We start from the raw sequence: 18779 nt of genomic DNA, 5'->3' as shown, positions 1-18779 counted from the left end.
CGTTGGCTGTTGGATTCAGTCTTGGCGGTGTGTTCCGGGTACAATTTTGTTTGCCTGACGCGGCCAGACGTATGCAACGACAGCACACACAGCAGGCGGTCTTTGTTGGTGTGCCCTGACCTTTATGGATGATTTAACGGGCGCTGGGAAACAGTCACGTCTACAGCATGTTAGCTTCAAAGCAGCATCTGTAGTAAAATGTACAATGAGCTCCTCTGTCATCGTAGTTTCACAAAATAAATCAGACTATTCTCTCTTTTGGATGCTGTTTGTGTTCACGTCTTTTGTTGTTTTACTCTATTGTTTTGATCCAACCGTGAAAACACGACCCACTGAATTAATTCAGTGTTGTTGCTCTGGTCCATGACTTCCTGCTGAGTCACCGAACACAGACACAAAAAATAAGCGCACACACTGGTTTGGCTTGAAGATTAATAACAATATTAAATTGATCGATAGGACATACAAAACACAAAAAAACACAACTTTGCTGGGAATCAATTTCATACCAGCGGATACGTAGTGGAACTAATCCTTTACAGTGTTCTAGAAAACAAAGACATGTACAGACATTGATCATCTTAAAACAGGATCAATAATATTTTTCCAGAAACTCTTTGCTCCACACATATGCTACATGTGTGCGTCATGTTTAGTTAAGACACAAGAAACAAAGTCCACATTTATGGCTCCCAAGAACTCAGGGAAAAGCCTCTGGGTATTACAGATTTCATAACTGACGCAGCGACACCCACAGCTGTTACTGTTGGATGCTCTGTCTCCCAGCAATACTATTTGTCCAAAAAGTGGAAGACAATGAGCTTTTTCAGCAAGTAAAAAGATCAGAGCAATCTTCAAACGTGTTAACAGCTGTTGTGACTGAAACTGAATCAATATCAGGACAGGTACTTTCTGCTGTGAGGACAAATCTTTCTTGGCTGTTTTTCACATGTGAAGACTCAGCTCCTGTAGGTTGTAGTTTTTCTGTAACCCCCCTCTGAATTGAACATGTTCCTCACATGTACCTGCAGGCTTATATATATATGTGTATTTCAGATGACAATTTCAGTGCAGCTCTGTTCTTCTCAGTCTGACTCTGAAGCTTTGAGGACTCACCAATACACTGATGTTTTTTTTGCTGAACATTCCAGGTAAATCTTTTGTTGCAAACTCTGCAACTGAATGGTTTCTCTCCTGTATGAATTCTCATATGTGACTTCAGCTGTTCCTTTTGCCTACATCTTTTACCACACTCAGGACAACTAAATGGTTTCTTTCCTGCATGAATCATCATATGTTTCTGTAGGCTTCCCTTTAGCCTAAATGCTTTACCACACTGAGAACAACTAAATGGTTTTTCTCCTGAATGAATCATCATGTGTTTCTGCAGGTTTCCCTTTTGCCTAAATCTTTGACTACACTCAGAACAACTAAATGGTTTCTCTCCTTGATGAATTCTCATATGTCTGTTCAGATGTCTCTTTCGGCTAAATGTTTTACCACACTCAGAACAGCTAAATGGTTTCTCACCAGTACTACGTCTCATATCACGAGCAGACACTTTACTGTTTTTGAGTGTCTTTGAACCTGAAGATTCTCTGGTCTCTTTCCAGTCATCACAGTCTTCGGTCTTAGGTTCAGAAGAGTCTTCAGTCTGGTCCTCAGGACCTGGTTCTAAATGTCCATCAGGACCTGAGTTCCTGGCTGGTTCTGGTCCTCCACAGTCCTCTCTGTTCTCCTCAGTCTGACTCTGAAGCATTGAGGACTCACCAACACACTGATGTTTTTTTTGCTGATACTTCCAGGTAAAACTTTTGTTGCAAACTCTGCAACTAAATCGTTTCTCTCCTGTATGAAGTCTCACGTGTTTCTGAAGGTTGCCCTTATGCCTATATCTTTGACAACACTCAGTACAACTAAATGGTTTTTTTTTGGTATGAATCATCATATGTTGCTGCAGGTTTCCCTTAAGCCTAAATCTTTTACCACACACAGAACAGTTAAATGGTTTCTCTCCTGTATGAATTCTCATATGCCTCTTCAGATCTTCCTTTCCGCCAAAAGGTTTACCACACTCAGAGCAACAAAATGGTTTCTCACCAGTACCTAGTACATCACATACACCAGAATACACGTTAATAATTCTTATTGTCATTGAACCTGATGGTTCTCTGGTGTCCTTCCAATCTTCACTGTCGTCAGTCTCAGAAGAGTTTTCAGTCTGGTCCTCGGGACCAGTTTCTAAATGTCCATCAGGACCTGAGTTCCTGGCTGTTTCTGGTCCTCCACAGTCCACTCTGGTCTCCTCTGTCTGACTTGGATGAAACTGTGAGGACTGAGGTTTCTCTTCTTCACTCTTCACAGTAAACTTGGTGAGATCAGTCGCCTCCAGCCCTTGAACCTGCTCTCCCTCCTGACTGGTCCACACTTCCTCTTTAATGTGGGGGGGCTCTGGCTCCTCCTGCTTCTCACTGGGGCTCCACTGCTGTTGCTCAGGATGAAAATCTGAGCAGAAAGAGAGGAGAGAAGCTTAAAGGAGAACTCTGTGCACATCAACATCTCTGTTCAGTAGTTGGGGAGAGAAAAGAAGTGGGATGTGAAAAAGTATAAGTCTTGCTCTTTTAACTAGTAGAAGTTAAAAAGGAATTGGCTAGTTAGCATTAGCTAGTCGACAACAGCTGTCCTCGCTCGCAGTCCTCCGGCTCCAGGCAGCAGGGACTCACCTGCTCGGTGCAGCCTGACTTCGGGCTTCAGCACGGCATCGAGCAGCCTCCTCTGGCGGCAGATCTCCCGCTCGGACCGCTCCACTCGGTCTTCGTACTCCGCCACGGTTTCCTCCAACAGACCGACGATCTCCTCCGCCGCCGCCGTTAGCCGCTCGGTGAGCAGCGCTCTCAGCGCCGGGACTCGAGCCGCTTCTTCTCCTTTCTCCACCTGCAGCAGGAAGTCTTCAGCGGCGGCGCCGATCCGCTCATGTACCGACACTCGCAGCAGCTGCACGGCGAACATGTTGCTCCTCTTCTGCACCTCGAGGCTCGGAGCGAACATGTTGCTCCTCTTCTGCACCTCGAGGCTCGGAGCGAACAAAGAGATCGAGCGGGAGGAAACAGAGACACGAGTTCCGGGTCGAAGCGCAGAGCGAACAGCGCCCTCTGCCGGACTGGAGGACAACGACGACGATACACTCAAGCGTTGTCAAGTTAAAGGGATAGTTCAGTGATTTTGAAGTGGGGTTGTATGAGTTACTTATGCATAGTTAATGTTTCCTTATGGAGATGGTGATCAGCGATGTCATTTTACGGAGTTTGGAGGAGAAGTGGAAGTAGTGTAAGTCACAGTCCCACTGTTGTAGAGGGGACCACCGAAAAACAACTTTTTCGCCACATTTTGAAACGTTATCTAAAAATAAATATCCTTTCAATTGTACTCAAGAGGATTTTTTTTCACTGCTTCGATTTGCCGCCAGAGAGCCGTTTATGTTTGCAGTTTTTTCAAGCGTACATTGGCCATGTATTACTGCGCCAACTCGCACCGGTGCAGAGAATCAGTGTATCACTCCACAAATCTGGTGTTCAACTCAGAGCTATCACGGCGAGTTTGCGGATTGGAATATATATTTTGGTTTATCTTTTATACTGGACTACTGTTGAAGTTTTTCCTATTACAATGCTTGAACAAGTCGACTAAGGCAACCGACGAGTCTCAACTCCCCACACCACTGAAAGCAAAGAAAAGCTTGGGTTTGAATGAAGAATCTCGAGCGTCAGTTTAATTTTTATCTAGTATCATTTTTAGAAGAAGTTGTAATAGGCTCCAACAATGTTTCCCATAGGATTTTGAGAGACTATGGTGGGTGGACGTCAGACCCTGTAGGGGGTCAGGGGTCAAAAGGTCAGGCTCGCTCAGAAGAAAATTTTGTACATTTCTGTACAGTAAGTTAAATCCATCAAACTTTGATAGCCATCAAGAAGGATAGAGCTGGTATGCCTAAGTGGGTCACACCGCCGATTTTGGCACTGAAGTTCAGGGTTCGATTCCAGGTCATCCCAGTGCTGGCCCCTAAGGCTTGCTTTCTACCTCGATGAGTGTAAGTTGCTTTGGACAAACGCGTCAGCAAAATAAATGTAATGTAGATCTATAAGAACTTTATGCTCTTGTCAACAATTCTTTGCTGTAGTAAGGAATTTAATCATAAACACATGTATGGATATGAATGATGATCATCAACATTAATATTCTTTAAACATATGTGTTGTATGGACACTGACCACTCCCCACATGCATTACAAAAAAGTGAAAAATAGCATTGAAAATATGATTCTTTGCATAAAAAACAAAAGCACAGAAAAATTAACTGTAATGAAGATAAACAGTGAAATTGATCCCAGCTGCAATTTGTAGAAAATTATGAACAGATTATATTCTGAGGATATTTCAATGTATCCCAATGATCTTCCCTCAAAACGTTAAGATCATTATTCTGTAATATAATTTTCATTTAATTTCCAAAATCATTCAAATGTGTTGTGTTCTTAAAAAAATCAATTAATTAAGTTAATTTTCAGACATATTTTTATATATAAGGGCAGCAGAGAGGCTACTGTCCACTGCTGGAGATGTCTTCTTATTAATCCCGCTGATTATTCAAGAAACCAGCCAATGAGTCAGTCAGTCAGGTGTATTTGTCTTCTGTATGAATCATCATGTGTCTTAGCAGGCTTGCCTTTTGTCTAAATCGGTTACCACACTCAGAACAACTAAATTGTTTCTGTCCTGTATGAATCAACATATGTCTCTGCATGACTCCCTTTTGCCTAAATCTTTGACCACACTCAGAACAACTAAATGGTTTGTCTTCTGTATGAATCATCATATGTCTTAACATGTCTATCTTTTGTCTAAATAGGTTACCACACTCAGAACAACTAAATTGTTTCTGTCCTGTGTGAATCAACATATGTCTCAGCATGACACCCCTTTGCCTAAATCTTTGACCACACTCAGAACAACTAAATGGTTTGTCTTCTGTGTTTCGACCGTAGGTATGGTCTGTATGGTCACACAAATGTTTCCGCAGGCTTCCTGTATACTTAAATCTTTGACCACATTCTAAGCAACTAAATGGTTTCTCACAAGTACTAAATCTCATATCACCAGCAGACACTTCACTGTTTTTGAGTGTATTTGAACCTGATGGTTCTCTGATCTCCTTCCAGTCCTCATCACTGATGTCAGCCTTAGGTCCTAAGTTCCTGGCTGATTCTGGTCCTCCACAGTCCTCTCTGTTCTCCTCAGTCTGAGTCTGACGAAGCTGTGAGGACTGAGTATTCTCTTCATCTTCTTCACTCTTCACAGTGAACTTGATGACAACAGCCTCCTCCAGCCCTTGAAGCTGCTCTCCCTCCTGACTGCTCCACTCTTCCTCCTGCTCCTCTTTAATGTGGGGGTGCTCTGGCTCCTCCTTCACAGTATCTTGTTCTAAATGTCCATCAGGACCTGAGTTCCTGGCTGTCTCTGGTCCTCCACAGTCCTCTCCATTCTCCTCAGTCTGACTCTGAATCTTTGAGGACTCACCAACACACTGATGTCTTTTTTGCTGATGATTCCAGTTAAATCTTTTGTTGCAAACTCTGCAACTAAATGGTTTCTCTCCTATATGAATCATCATATGCCTCTTCAGATATTGCTTTCGGCTAAATCTTTGACCACACTCAGAACAGCAATGTGGTTTCTCTACTGAATGAATCAACATATGTTTCTGCAGGTTTCCCTTTAGCCTAAATATTTGACCACACTCAGAACAGCTATATGGTTTCTCTTCAGTATGAATCATCATATGTCTCTTGAGCGTTTGCTTATGTCTAAATATTTTACCACACTCACAACATCTAAATGGTTTCTCACCAGTACTACGTCTCATATCACCAGCAGATACTTTACTATTTTTTATTTTCTTTGAACCTGATGGTTCTCTGGTCTCCTTCCAATCATCTTCACTGTCATCAGTCTGGTCCTCAGGACCTGGTTCTAAATGTCCATTAAGACCTGAGTTCCTGGCTGGTTCTGGTCCTCCACAGTCCTCTCTGTTCTCCTCAGTCAGTCTCTGATGAAGCTGTGAGGACTGAGGTATCTTTTCATCTTCTTCACTCTTCACAGTGAACTTGATGATATCAGCCTCCTCCGGGCATTGAAGATGCTCTCCCTCCTGACTGCTCCACACTTCCTCCTGTTCCTCTTTGATGTGGGGGGTCTCTGGATCCTCCTGCTTCACACTGGGGCTCCACTGCTGCTGCTCAAGGGGAAACTCTTCTTTACCCACCACCAGTTGCTGGACGTCTGCAAGGGAGAGGAGAGAAACTTAAAGTAGATCTCTGCGCATTTTACACATCAACATCTCTGTTCAGTAGTTGGGGAGAAAATCTGCACGTGAAAAAATAGAAAGTGTAGGTCATAAGCCCCACCCATGTTAACAGATGGGACATGGACCAAAGTTTTTTAAAAAAAAGTAGACATTATTTGAGGTATTTCTTATCACACTGATTTTTGTTCAAGTGTTCATCACTTTGCTTTTCATAAGTTAATTGATGGTATAAAAATGGGCTGAGACGTCATGATTGACAGCTCACACTGACTTGGAATTGGTCGAGAGGGTGTATGGGTGGGACCTCGATACTGCAGCTCCAATGCACAGACGCCCAATGACATCAAAAGCGCAAGATGGCGGCGCCTGTACATGAGATGATTTAGCTTAAATTTTGTTCAACAGAAGGATGTCTAAATACACTGTTTTTTTGGCGTCAGCCAAACTGAAACTAAACAAGCAGCATGCCGCCTCCTTCCAACAAATGTGCCGAGCACAGATATTTAAAACATGGCAGGATAATATTCTCTGTTAAAAGTTTGCATCAAATGATCAGTGAATCTGACAGATGATCCTGCGACTAAGGCACTTTAGTCACTAGAGGTCGGTTACGTGGAGAGATTGCTAGAGTTGGGAAAACGACCGATTTAAAAAAAGCTGTGACGGGGAAAGCACAACTGTGTTGTGAATGAGCCAGAGTGATGACAGTAAGGAGGTGAGCCAAGGAAGTGAGGGAACGAGGGAGAAAGGTGGAAATGATTTTGCAGAAGTCCGTTAAAAGAAAATCAGGGGTAGTGGAGCTTATGGGGGAGGAACAGGTGAGAGAGCTCAGGAATATTTAAAGTACAAGATCATTTTCAGATTTGGTGAGGAGCGGGGAAATTCTTCAATGAGTCTGGTGAAATTGACTGTTTTGAGAAACAGGTAGATATAGACGTGGTTTGAGTGTTTAAAGATGGTAATTTGTTGTTTGTTTGCAGACATGAGGAACAGAGAGCGGACTGACAGGATGAAAGAGATGGAGCCGTATTGAAAATTTAATTAAGTGGAGTAAGGGAGTGATTTGTGGGGTTCCAGTCGAAGTCACTATGGAGGAAATTAAATCAAACCTACACAAGGAATTATAAAGGTGTTCGACCGTTGCAGGTAAGAGAGAGAGAGAGAGGGGAAGGACATTATGTTGTGATTGAGTTTGAGGAGGAAGTGCTCCCAAAAAAGACACTCTTGGCTTCTTGAGTTACAGTGTAAGAGAGTATGACTTAAATTAAGATATTGAAGAGATTGATGAAAAGGTTTATATCAATGTTACGAGAAGCTGCCAATAAGGCAATGTCTAAAAGTAAAAGAAGAGGAAAGCATTTCCTTGGTGGACAGATTAGATTAGAATAAATTAGCCTTTATCATCTCCTTTAGGACAAATGTTTTCAGATGAGATGGAATAATATTTCACAATAAAAGAAACTTTCCTGAAATTTAGGATGTTCTGATGTGGAATTTCCAAAATTACAGACCGTTAAAATGTCATATCTAAGAGCTGTTGTTTTTAATTTCCACATCATAACGCCTGAAATAACCTGAGGGGCACGGGGGGGGCGTGGTCAGTCTGAAGTGGAAGCAGGAAGTATCCTTTTAATTCGAATCTGAGTTTAATGGTGACAATAGCTCATGAATGACATTTCAAAGGCTTTAATTTTAAATCCCACATCAGGACATGCTAAAACTGTCTGAGTCGCAATTCATATTCAAAACAACGTGAGGTCTCGACTGCAGGAACTGAACGACGCCGCCATTTTGTTTCGGCAGCCGTTCGGTGTCCAGCTCTGTGATACATCCATGTTGGAGACACGTCGTCCATCTTTGTTTACATGTTTATAATGATGAAGGAAAATGTCCCTTAACGTATTAAAATAACGTCATGTGAAAGAATGAACTTCCGGGTCAGAGTCACGTGATCAGCCCCAAATCATTCACCTCAGAAACAACGTGTAGTGACGTCAGACCCATTAGCTTAGCAGCCGGAGAGCATGTTAGCTAGTTAGCATTAGCTAGTCGACAACAGCCGTCCCCGCTCGCGGTCCTCCGGCTCCAGGCAGCAGGGACTCACCTGCTCGGTGCAGCCTGACTTCGGGCTTCAGCACGGCATCGAGCAGCCTCCTCTGGCGGCAGATCTCCCGCTCGGACCGCTCCACTCGGTCTTCGTACTCCGCCACGGTTTCCTCCAACAGACCGACGATCTCCTCCGCCGCCGCCGTTAGCCGCTCGGTGAGCAGCGCTCTCAGCGCCGGGACTCGAGCCGCTTCTTCTCCTTTCTCCACCTGCAGCAGGAAGTCTTCAGCGGCGGCGCCGATCCGCTCATGTACCGACACTCGCAGCAGCTGCGCGGCGAACATGTTGCTCCTCTTCTGCACCTCGAGGCTCGGAGCGAACATGTTGCTCCTCTTCTGCACCTCGAGGCTCGGAGCGAACATGTTGCTCCTCTTCTGCACCTCGAGGCTCGGAGCGAACATGTTGCTCCTCTTCTGCACCTCGAGGCTCGGAGCGAACAAAGAGAGCGAGCGGGAGGAAACAGAGACACCGAGTTCCGGGTCGAAGCGCAGAGCGAACAGCGCCCTCTGCCGGACTGGAGGACAACGACGACGATACACTCACGCATTGTCAAGTTAAAGTACTAATTCTGCAGAGTAGAAATACTCTGTTACAGGTGTAAGCTTTGGGAGTGAATGGCGCATGCGCAGTGAAGATATGGTAAGATGGCGTAGAGTAAATAAACAGAGTGTATGTAACAGTATGTTCATCATGCTCCAAGGGTAAAAGTTCCCGAGTTTTTGTTTTAAAAAGAGTCTCTTCAAGCCCATACACCTCGGACACTACACAAATACAGTCAACATGTGACTCAAGTACAAAAGCATTAATTAGTTAAAGAGTCGATAACTAGAGAAGACTAACTGATGCTAACACTGACCCTTGGTGAGCAGGATGAGGAATGTTTGAGTAACTTCATGGTTTGTTCCAGGCAATCTGTCTGATAAATGACAACTGTGATGTATGAACATGTGTGAACAGGTGAATGTGACTTGTAGTGTAAAGCTTTTGAGTAGTTGTTAAGACCATCTACTTCCTGATTATACCAGCATGCACATGACCAATGTACGTGAATGATCATGTGACATCTGTTTGTGTAGATGGAGATTATTTCTGATATGAAGGTCCTGTTGAATCCCTAAACACAGACACAAAGAATGAGAGCACACACTGGTTTGGCTTGAACATTAATAAAAATATTGTATTGATCAATAGGAGATACGTCACAACTGTGGTGAGAATCAATTTCATACCAGCTGATACAGAGTGGTAGTAAAGCTTTATAGTATTCTAGAAAACAAAGAGATGAACAGACATTGGTCAGCTAAAAACTGGATCAATACTATTTTTCCAAAAACTCTTCACTCCACACGTAGGCTTCGTGTGAGTCGTGCTTAGTTAAGACACAATAAACAAAGTCCACATTTATGACCTTTGAGGCTTTGACGTGTTCTGACTGTGCTTGCTCATTGTGGGATTTGTTGGGTTTTCCCTGTAATCTTATAAAATTGACCTCACTACGTAAAGAGACTTGAGATTTTTTTCTGACCGATATTGCGATTTGATTTGTGATTTTTTTACACACACTGTAAGAGTGAGATGTGTTGAAGAGATGAAGGGGATAGAGCACTGAATGAACACAGCTATGTAGAGATTTTAGCTCTCTCTCCATTAGCAGTCTGTTTCTTTAATGAGGGAATAGTCGTGGTGTTCGTTACCTCATGGTGACGTGAGGCATTTTCATACGGGGTGTCACTACTTTCACTAACTTGTTGGCCGTACACTCGTTATGTAGCTGCCTGCGACGCTTTTTCAGGCGCTGATACGGCTTGGTGGTGTTACCTCAGGATGTAGCGACTGAATGCTTTGCACAATACCTTCTTTTGTTGCACATCTGTCCGCTAAAACCCCAAACACTTCTGTATCATCTAATTGCTGATTTTCTTCGGGACTAAATTGTCAAACGCTGCTTCTGGCTCTGCAGAGGCCACACCAGTGAAACCACTTGGTTTCACTGGTGTCTTGTTAGTGGGCATATAGGCAGTCGCCCTGAGCAACTTCTGATTGGTGAGAATGACAAGTATGTGAACAGCACAGCACTAATGATTGGTGGGCATGACTGGCAGCAAAGTATAAACCCTGGGTCAGATGCAGTGCATTATAAATCGCAGTCGTTTGTGATTGGAAAAATCACGCTGTTTCAAAATCGCAATTTCGATTTGAAAACAATTAATTGTTCAGCCCTAATTGTAAGTTTTCCATGATAACTTCAGAGAAATACTCTGCTATTTGTCTCATTAAAATGATGAAACTAATAATTTCATCTTTACATCACTTTTACAGTCTCTTGCTACAAGGTTTAAGGTCATGAATCCAGGTGATGCTGTGAACCTGTCATTTGTCTGGTCTGCACGTCACTTTAGGGACTTTTTAATATTTAACTGGAACTGAGCAGGTCTGACATCCGATGTAGGGGTCGGGGCCAGTTGCTCTGTTTGGACAGACGTGACCTTTCCCTTGGTGGAGGGGGGTCAGAGAACTCAGGGTAAAGACTCTGGGGAAACTAGATTTCATCCCTGATGCAGTGACACCCTCCAGTATAACTGTTGATGCTCTATCCACCACTAACCTCCCCCAGGTGCAAGGAACTGACTCTTTGGACAGACTCTGTTTCCAATGACAATGCTCTACAAGCGACAGGGAGTTTGATTTTTTTTTGTTTTTAAACCAGACTGAGGTTCTCTGGTCTCCTTCCAATCATCTTCACTGTCTTCAGTCTCTGGTGCAGATGAGTCTTCAGTCTGGTCCTCAGGACCTGGTTCTAAATGTCCATCAGGACATGAGTTCCTGGCTGGTTCTGGTCCTCCACAATCCTCTCTGTTCTCCTCAGTCTGACTCTGAAGCTTTGAGGACTCACCAACACACTGGTGTTTTTTTGCTGAGATTTCCAGGTAAATATTTTGCTGCAAACTCTGGAACTAAATGGTTTCTCTCCTGTATGAATTCTCATATATTGCTGCAGGAGGCTCTTTCGACTAAATTGTTGACCACACTCAGAACAACTAAATGGTTTCTCTCCTGTATGAATCATCATATGTTTCTGCAGGTCTGCCTTTAGCCTAAATAATTGAACACACTCAGAACAACTAAATCCTTTCACTCCTGTATGAATCATCATGTGCCTCTTCAGTTGATCCTGTCGACTAAATCTTTGACCACACTCAGAGGAGCTATGTGGTTTGTCGCCAGTACTACGTCTCATATCACCAGCAGACACTTTAGTTATTTTGAGTGTCTCTGAACTTGATGGTTCTCTGGTCTCCTTCCAATCATCTTCCCTGTCTTCAGTCTCAGGTTCAGAAGAGTCTTCAGTCTGGTCCTCAGGACCTGGTTCTAAATGTCCATCAGTACCTAAGTTCCTGGCTGGTTGTGGTCCTCCACAGTCCTCTCTGTTCTCCTCAGTCTGAGGTATCTCTTCATCTTCTTCACAGTAAACTTGATGATATCAGCCTCCTCCAGCCCTTGATGCTGGTCTCCCTCCTGACTGCTCCACAGTTCCTCCTGTTCCTCTTTAATGGGGGGGGGGGCTCACACTGGGGCTTGACTGCTGCTGCTCAGGGGGAAACTCTTCTTCACCCAGCATCAGCTGCTGGACGTCTGCAGGGGAGAGGAGAGAAGCTTAAAGAAGAACTCTGCACATTTCACACATTAACATCTTTGTTCAGTAGTTGGAGAGAAAAACTGCACATGAGAAAAAGTAGAAATCCTTTCGTGTCTGCAGAGGGAGCTGCGTGAAATCCGAGACAGGTCCTCAAATGAAGTCACCTCCACCAACGTGGTGTGAAGTTGGAAAGAAATGAGCTCACCAGACCTCTGTAGGTTTTGTTTACTGTCAGTAGATTTGTAATTTGTGAGGTTGGCATGTTAGCACTAGCAGACTAAATGGACATTATCACCTATATACATTGAGTCTGTGAAAAGCCTTCAGTTAATCCAAAATGCTGCAGCACGAGTTCTGACAGGAACTAGAAAAAGAGATCTGTAAAATTCAAAATATAACTCAAAATCCTCCACCTCACCTATACCATATCTTGTATATGTTTTTGCTGTTTATTAATTGCCCTGTTTATTTTTAAGGCTTTTCTATTTGGGGCCTTAGGGTTTGCTCAATCTCAAACTATTTGCAGGACTTGTCTCAGTCGTGTTTTCACTGCAACACACCATTAGTATAACCGAACCACATATTAACACGGAAAATTATTTCTCTCCTTCTACACAACACACAGTGTCTGCTCAAACTACTTCCTGTTTATGACCTTTCAATAAAAGAGTATGCTGCAATATAATGAATACCACAGTGTCTTTCTGATCGTGAAAGTGACAAACAATTACTGTTTTGCCACAAATCAAATATTTTCTTGTGACTACTGTCAGTCTGAAGTCGAACTGGCCTGTGGAAACAGGAAGTTTCCCTTTAAATCAAATCTGAATTTAATGGTGACAATAGCTCATACATGACATTTTCAAGGGCTTGCATTTGTATATATTTCAGGAACGTTTCTTTTATTGTGAACTCACTTCTTACGGCTGATACCGTAATGTCTAGTTTATACACGCAACTCAAAATAACGTGAGGTCTCGACTGCAGGAACTGAACGGTCGTTCGCTGTCGAGCTCTGTGATACATCCATGTTGGAGACGCGTCGTCCATCGACGATCTCCTCCGCCGCCGCCGTTAGCCGCTCGGTGAGCAGCGCTCTCAGCGCCGGGACTCGAGCCGCTTCTTCTCCTTTCTCCACCTGCAGCAGGAAGTCTTCAGCGGCGGCGCCGATCCGCTCATGTACCGACACTCGCAGCAGCTGCACGGCGAACATGTTGCTCCTCTTCTGCACCTCGAGGCTCGGAGCGAACACAACACGAGAGAAAAGGGGAAACATAAAAAAGGCAAATATACAATCCGGAAGTTCACGTCGGGGCTGGTCTCCCAGTGATCTGATTGGTCAGCCAGGTGGACCCGTGACTGGCTTTGATTCCCTTCAGTTGTCAAGTTACCATGGTGATTTGCCCGGTACGAAGAGACGCAGTTCAGTTGAACAGTGTAACGATACCGACCAGTGTCCGGTTCACACGGCGACGCACCGACACGATGGAGGTCGTCCACGTCTACACGAAGGTCCGCAGCGCGTTCGGCCGCCAGTGCCTCTTCTCGGACCGGCCCGCCGAGCTGCTGGTGGACGTGCTGCCGGACCCGAGCCTCGGGCGGCAGTTCGTCCACAAGAGCCCCCGAGACCAGGCGCTGCAGGCCTGTCCCGACGTGTCCCTGCACCAGGTGGGCTTCACCTGCTCACATGGCATTTTATATCTATGCGCCGTGACGTCACGTGTACAGTACACGTGGGTTAAAGAGAAGAGGAAACATAACTTCAGTTTAATTCATGTCTGGGGCTTCTCAGGTCAAAGGTCAGTTAAGAGACCAAACAGTTATTTCTCAGGTCAAAGTGCAGAGTATCTGTCTGTCTGTCTCTCTCTGTCTGTCGGTGTCTGTCTGTCTCTGTCTGTCTGTCTGTCTCTGTCTGTCTCTGTCTGTCTGTCTCTGTCTGTCTGTTTGTCTGTTTGTCTGTCTGTCTCTGTCTGTCTGTCTGTCTCTCTGTTTGTCTGTCTGTCTCTGTCTGTCTGTCTGTCTGTCTCTGTCTGTCTGTCGGTCTCTGTCTGTCTCTGTCTGTCTGTCTCTGTCTGTCTGTTTGTCTGTTTGTCTGTCTGTCTCTGTCTGTCTGTCTGTCTCTCTGTTTGTCTGTCTGTCTCTGTCTGTCTGTCTGTCGAGCTGTGAAAACAATAGTAAAACCAACAGAGCTCAATTTAAAGACAGAGGTTCTGTCTGAGCTGTTGTTCCAGTAATTTACCAAAAGACTCCATTTTTTTTCCTTCAGTATTTCTGCTGCCAAATGAAGTTGTATGACTTGTGTGTCCAGGTGAACACGGAGCGCGTGGAGTTCAGCAGCTGTGGGATGAACCATGTGGAGGGGGGTTGGCCCAAAGACATCAACCCTGCGGAGCTGGAACAAACCATTCGCTTTAGGAAGAAGGTTGAGAAAGACGAGAGCTACATCCACAGCATCCTGCACCTGGGCAGCGTAAGATCCACATCCACAACAAGATTCTAAAAGAAAAGAAAAAAGGTCCAGTTTTCCCTGTTTACTCTGCTGTTACTTAAAAGATTTATTATTAGGTCATGGAGCACTGCATCAGACAGAACAACGCCGTCGACATCTATCAGGAGTACTTGGAGGAGGAGGAGGAGGTGGAGGAAAATCAGGAGTTGCCATTCGCCAAGACCATCAACGTTTTCAGGTGCAGCTGTCATGTGATCGACTCGTCACTGCGATTGACTGTTGGTTACATGTCCTCTCCTTTGTGTCTACAGAGATCCTAATGAGGTGAAACGTACCGTCACTGGTCTGTCGTGGCATCCTGACAGCGGCAGAAAGCTGGCGGCCGCGTACTCCTGCCTCGAGTTCCAGAAAACCTCCAAAGACATGAGCTTGGACTCCTACATCTGGGATGTTGGTGGGTCAGATAGGGCTGGATTTAAAAGCACCATAGATTCCAGTCTGCTACAGATGGATGTTTCATATTTCAGAGAACCCGAACGTACCAGAGATGACTCTGACGCCGGCGTCTCCACTCGTCTGTCTGGACTATAATCCCAAAGACCCACACACTCTGTTGGGAGGCAGCTACAATGGGCAGATCGGTGGGTTCAGGTCCAGACTGACTGACACAGGATTTTCTGTCTGTAACGAGACTTTCAAACATGTGATTGTCTTTCTTTTAGGGCACTGGGACACCCGGAGAGGCAGCCAGCCCGTGGAGGTTTCCTCTGTGGAGCAGAGTCACAGAGACCCCGTCTACAAAATCATCTGGCTGCAATCCAAGACCGGGACTGACGCATTCTCTGCTTCAACGGACGGACAGGTAGGCTGAGGGTTGTTTGTATGACCAGGCGGCGGAAGCCTAACCAAGACCAGGGAACTGATCTCCATCAAAAATCTGTGTAACAAAATTGAAGGTCCACCTCTGTCTCTCTCTCTCTCTCTCCATCAGATTCTGTGGTGGGACGTTCGCAAGTTGAGCGAGCCAACAGACCGCCTGGTTCTGGACCTGGGCAGGGAGGGAAACCTGGATCGGGCTTTAGGAGCCAGTTCTCTGGAGTTTGAAGCCACCATGGTGAGTCTATACCTGTTATTCCAGCAGGGAGCCCAAGAAGCAACAAGCTTTTAGGCTCTCGGTCTACTGTGACGCAACTCTAAAGTTGACCACGGTGAAATGATGGTCCACAACTTCTGACTGATTTAGAGATTGGGAGATAGTCCAGCAAAAAGACAAATTGAAATTTAGGACCAAATTCTGTTCCATCCATCCATTTTAAACCACATCTCCAGGTTCAGGTTCCAGTGGCAGCAGATGAAGTAAGGTAGCATTTTGCCATGGATGACCAACCAGAATTACCTCTGATGTTCTTAGAAACATCCTATCTCAAAAGGATGCTGAAAAACTAGTCCATGCATTTGTCACTTCTAGACTGGACTACTGTAATTCATTACTGCTAGGATGTTTCTCCAGTAAGTCTGTGAAAAGCCTCCAGTTAATCCAAAATCCTGCAGAACGAGTTCTAACAGGAAGTAGAAAAAAAGATCATATTTCTCCAGTGTTGCTTCTCTGCATTGGCTTCCTGTAAACTTCAGAATAGAATTCAAAATCCTGCTCCTCACCTACAAAGCCCTTAATAATCAAGCTCCATCATATCTTACAAAGCTCATAGTTCCATATTATCCCAATAGATAATAATGATAGTTTAATCTATGACCCTCCTCGTTTCTGAGTGTGTCTCTGTCCTCGGTGTCTCTACAGCCGACTAAGTTCATGGTGGGGACGGAGCAGGGAGTGGTCGTCTCCTGTAACAGGAAGGCAAAGACCCCGGCCGAGAAGATCGTTTGTTCATACGATGGTCACCACGGACCCATCTACGCCCTGCAGAGGAACCCCTTCTACCCCAAAAACTTCCTCACCGTGGGCGACTGGACGGCCCGAATCTGGTCTGAAGACATCAAAGAATCATCCATCATGTGGACCAAGTAGGAATCAGACGCTCCATCCTGCTCAGTTAGGGTCGAACTCAGACCAGATTTTAACGATGTAACATTTCCTCAGATATCAGATGTCGTTCCTAACGGACGCCTGCTGGAGTCCAATCAGACCGTCCGTATTCTTCACTGTAAAGATGGACGGCGTGTTGGACGTCTGGGACATCCTGTTCAAACAGAACGACCCCACACTGAGTCTCAAGGTGCCTCACCCCCCAATCATAAAAAAACCTTCATGTGGTAGTTGTCTGTCCTTAACCTTGTTGTCTGTTGCCGTCGTCAGGTGTGTGACAATGCTCTGTACAGCCTTCGCGTTCAGGATAACGGGCGTTTGGTGGCGTGCGGTTCTCAGCAGGGTGAAGTGACTCTGTTGGAAATCTGCTCTGGTCTGTCAACTCTCCAGAAGAACGAGAAGAGTCTGCTGGCTGCTGTGAGAAACACCAACACCCGCACATTATTCCTTCTTCCAAAATCTTAGCTGTAGAAGATGCTCAGTGTTGATATGCAGAGTGGGAACAGAGTTTTGACCTGTGGCGTCAGAGTGCACGTCATCATCTCTTTTGCTTACATGAGGCGCTTTAGCATAATGGCAGACGCAGCTACAACAGATCTGAGTGGAACCTTGTCAACCGGACTTTTTACATGTGAACACACAATGTACAGTTACTCTTTCACTACACTGAGGAGCAGATGATTCGCCCGTGTGTCAGTCATGTCAGCCTAGCAGAACCAGTAATAACTGGCTACTGAATTTCCAACATGGCTTTACTGTTAGTGGTATATCGCCACCTGTTGGTTTTGCATGTTGTGACGTTTGGTTTTAAACAGAGATTTTTGTTGTAGAAGTAGGAAACCCCCTGATAAATAGAGAGGCGGCATGGAAGCCTTAAAATGATCGGTTAAAGCTTCTGAAAAACAGCAGGTAGTCACAAATCTCATGCTGCGCTACACTACTACAGTTGACCGTTAATGATCCACACTACTGTCGGCTGTAGATGTTTGAGCGCGAGACGAAGCGAGAGAAGATCCTGGAGGCTCGACAGAGAGAGATGCGTCTGAAGGAAAGGAGTCGATCGGAGCAGAGTCGAGACGAGGAGGGAGGTCGGGAGGAGGGAGAGGAGAGTCCCGATCAGCTGATCATCAGAGCTGAGAAAGACTTCTTCAGCATGGTGGAGGCGGAGCTGAAGAAGAGGAGGGAGAAGGAGGACGAGCAAAACCAGGTGCTTTTCATTCCTTATTTCATTCCTTCTGCAAATAATCCGCAGATCAGCCGAGAGGTTTTTTACAACTAAACTCAAAATGCACTCACTCATCTTCCTGTTGTTTGACTTTGGACCAAATCCCGTAAACGAAAACTCACGGTTCAGTTAGAAGTGAAGACTGAGATGTTGTGACAAGCTCAGACTTAACTACCACTATTAATTCATTATGAGTATTTCAAGGTAAAGATGCCGCTGCAGGAGCAGATACTTCAGATGCTTCGTCAGTTTGACTGCACAAAAAAACAACAACAAAAACACCAAAGCACAGACCAGAGAGGATTCTGAATCCTCTCTGGATTGGTTCAAGTTCATTTATTTGTAATTCTGCTCAAGAGAAATGAAAGAACGAAATTCAGTACTCAGGTCGCGGTACGATGTGCCGGTGCCAAAAAACAAAAACAAAAAAACACCACAAAATTCCTTTTTCATAACATTTTTATTATATGTAAGATTGGATTGAATGAGTCAGCAGGCTGCTCAGGTTTTGCTGTTTGAAACTTTCAAACTATTAAACGTAAGAATCTTTCTGTTTTTCAGGAGAAAGTCGTCAGCAAAGGAAAAGAAGTGAAGGCCGAAGCAGAGACGTGAAAAAAATGCTTCATGTGAACGTTGTAATGAACCAAGTTTTCACTTGTTTGGTTTCAGCCTCGGACGAAACGTTCAGCGACTGAATTATGTTCAATAAAATGAATTTCTGTAAATCAAAGGAGGAAACTTTCTTTGAATTTTTTTCCTACAGAACTTTTTACAAAAAGAGGAAGAGAGAAGAAATAAAACTCAGAGATGTGGGGAAACAAACAACAGGTTTGATAAGTTGTTATTTTTTAAATATACAACAATATACGATTTGTTGTCAACAGACAACGAACGACTGAATCTCACGTCACCTTTAGTTTCTACACCTGAGGCAGTCGATCTGTAAAACCTGAAACT

At 44.6% G+C, this 18779-nt stretch overlaps 2 protein-coding genes across 12 annotated transcripts; one reads left to right on the top strand and one right to left on the bottom strand.

Annotated features, from left to right (window-relative positions):
• Positions 1-424: 424 nt before the first annotated feature.
• On the bottom strand, positions 425-13401 carry LOC118291786 (gastrula zinc finger protein XlCGF57.1-like). Of its 10 annotated transcripts, none has more exons than XM_047330107.1 (3): positions 8887-8937; positions 2724-3066; positions 425-2505 (listed from the first exon to the last, which is right to left on the bottom strand). In XM_047330107.1, exons 2-3 carry the CDS (start codon positions 3046-3048, stop codon positions 1034-1036), a joined length of 1797 nt encoding a protein of 598 aa, XP_047186063.1. In that variant the 5' UTR covers positions 3049-3066; positions 8887-8937; the 3' UTR covers positions 425-1033. The 10 variants fall into 10 exon arrangements, with proteins under 10 accessions (XP_047186063.1, XP_047186059.1, XP_047186060.1 ...); XM_047330103.1 differs by lacking the exon at positions 8887-8937 and adding an exon at positions 8770-8883; XM_047330104.1 differs by lacking the exon at positions 8887-8937 and adding an exon at positions 8759-8855 and having other exon boundaries at positions 2724-3055.
• A 95-nt stretch (positions 13402-13496) lies between these two features.
• Positions 13497-18552, top strand: dnai2b (dynein, axonemal, intermediate chain 2b). Of its 2 annotated transcripts, none has more exons than XM_035620204.2 (12): positions 13497-13772; positions 14413-14574; positions 14670-14791; positions 14865-15007; positions 15081-15194; positions 15276-15415; positions 15545-15667; positions 16352-16575; positions 16652-16787; positions 16868-17014; positions 17580-17804; positions 18384-18552. In XM_035620204.2, exons 1-12 carry the CDS (start codon positions 13497-13499, stop codon positions 18432-18434), a joined length of 1863 nt encoding a protein of 620 aa, XP_035476097.1. In that variant the 3' UTR covers positions 18435-18552. The 2 variants fall into 2 exon arrangements, with proteins under 2 accessions (XP_035476097.1, XP_035476098.1); XM_035620205.1 differs by having other exon boundaries at positions 13767-13903.
• The last annotated feature ends 227 nt before the right edge of the window (positions 18553-18779 follow it).

This window comes from Scophthalmus maximus, chromosome 22 (assembly GCF_022379125.1).
Source record: "Scophthalmus maximus strain ysfricsl-2021 chromosome 22, ASM2237912v1, whole genome shotgun sequence".
NCBI classification, from domain to species: domain Eukaryota; kingdom Metazoa; phylum Chordata; class Actinopteri; order Pleuronectiformes; family Scophthalmidae; genus Scophthalmus; species Scophthalmus maximus.
Note: the sequence above shows the minus strand (reverse complement) of the source record. Positions and strands in the feature narration are given on the sequence as shown.

What these genes read in the sequence shown, in the direction of transcription:
- LOC118291786 (XM_047330101.1), bottom strand. Translation starts at nt 8,868, where the DNA reads ATGTTCGCTCCGAGCCTCGAGGTGCAGAAGAGGAGCAACATGTTCGCT. An exon ending in AGTCAGGCTGCACCGAGCAG is followed by an intron (nt 6,337 to 8,465) that starts GTGAGTCCCTGC and finishes TCTCCCTTGCAG; the next exon opens with ACGTCCAGCAACTGGTGGTG.
- dnai2b (XM_035620204.2), top strand. Translation starts at nt 13,497, where the DNA reads ATGGTGATTTGCCCGGTACGAAGAGACGCAGTTCAGTTGAACAGTGTA. An exon ending in AAGACCATCAACGTTTTCAG is followed by an intron (nt 14,792 to 14,864) that starts GTGCAGCTGTCA and finishes TTGTGTCTACAG; the next exon opens with AGATCCTAATGAGGTGAAAC. An exon ending in AGAAGAGTCTGCTGGCTGCT is followed by an intron (nt 17,015 to 17,579) that starts GTGAGAAACACC and finishes TGTCGGCTGTAG; the next exon opens with ATGTTTGAGCGCGAGACGAA.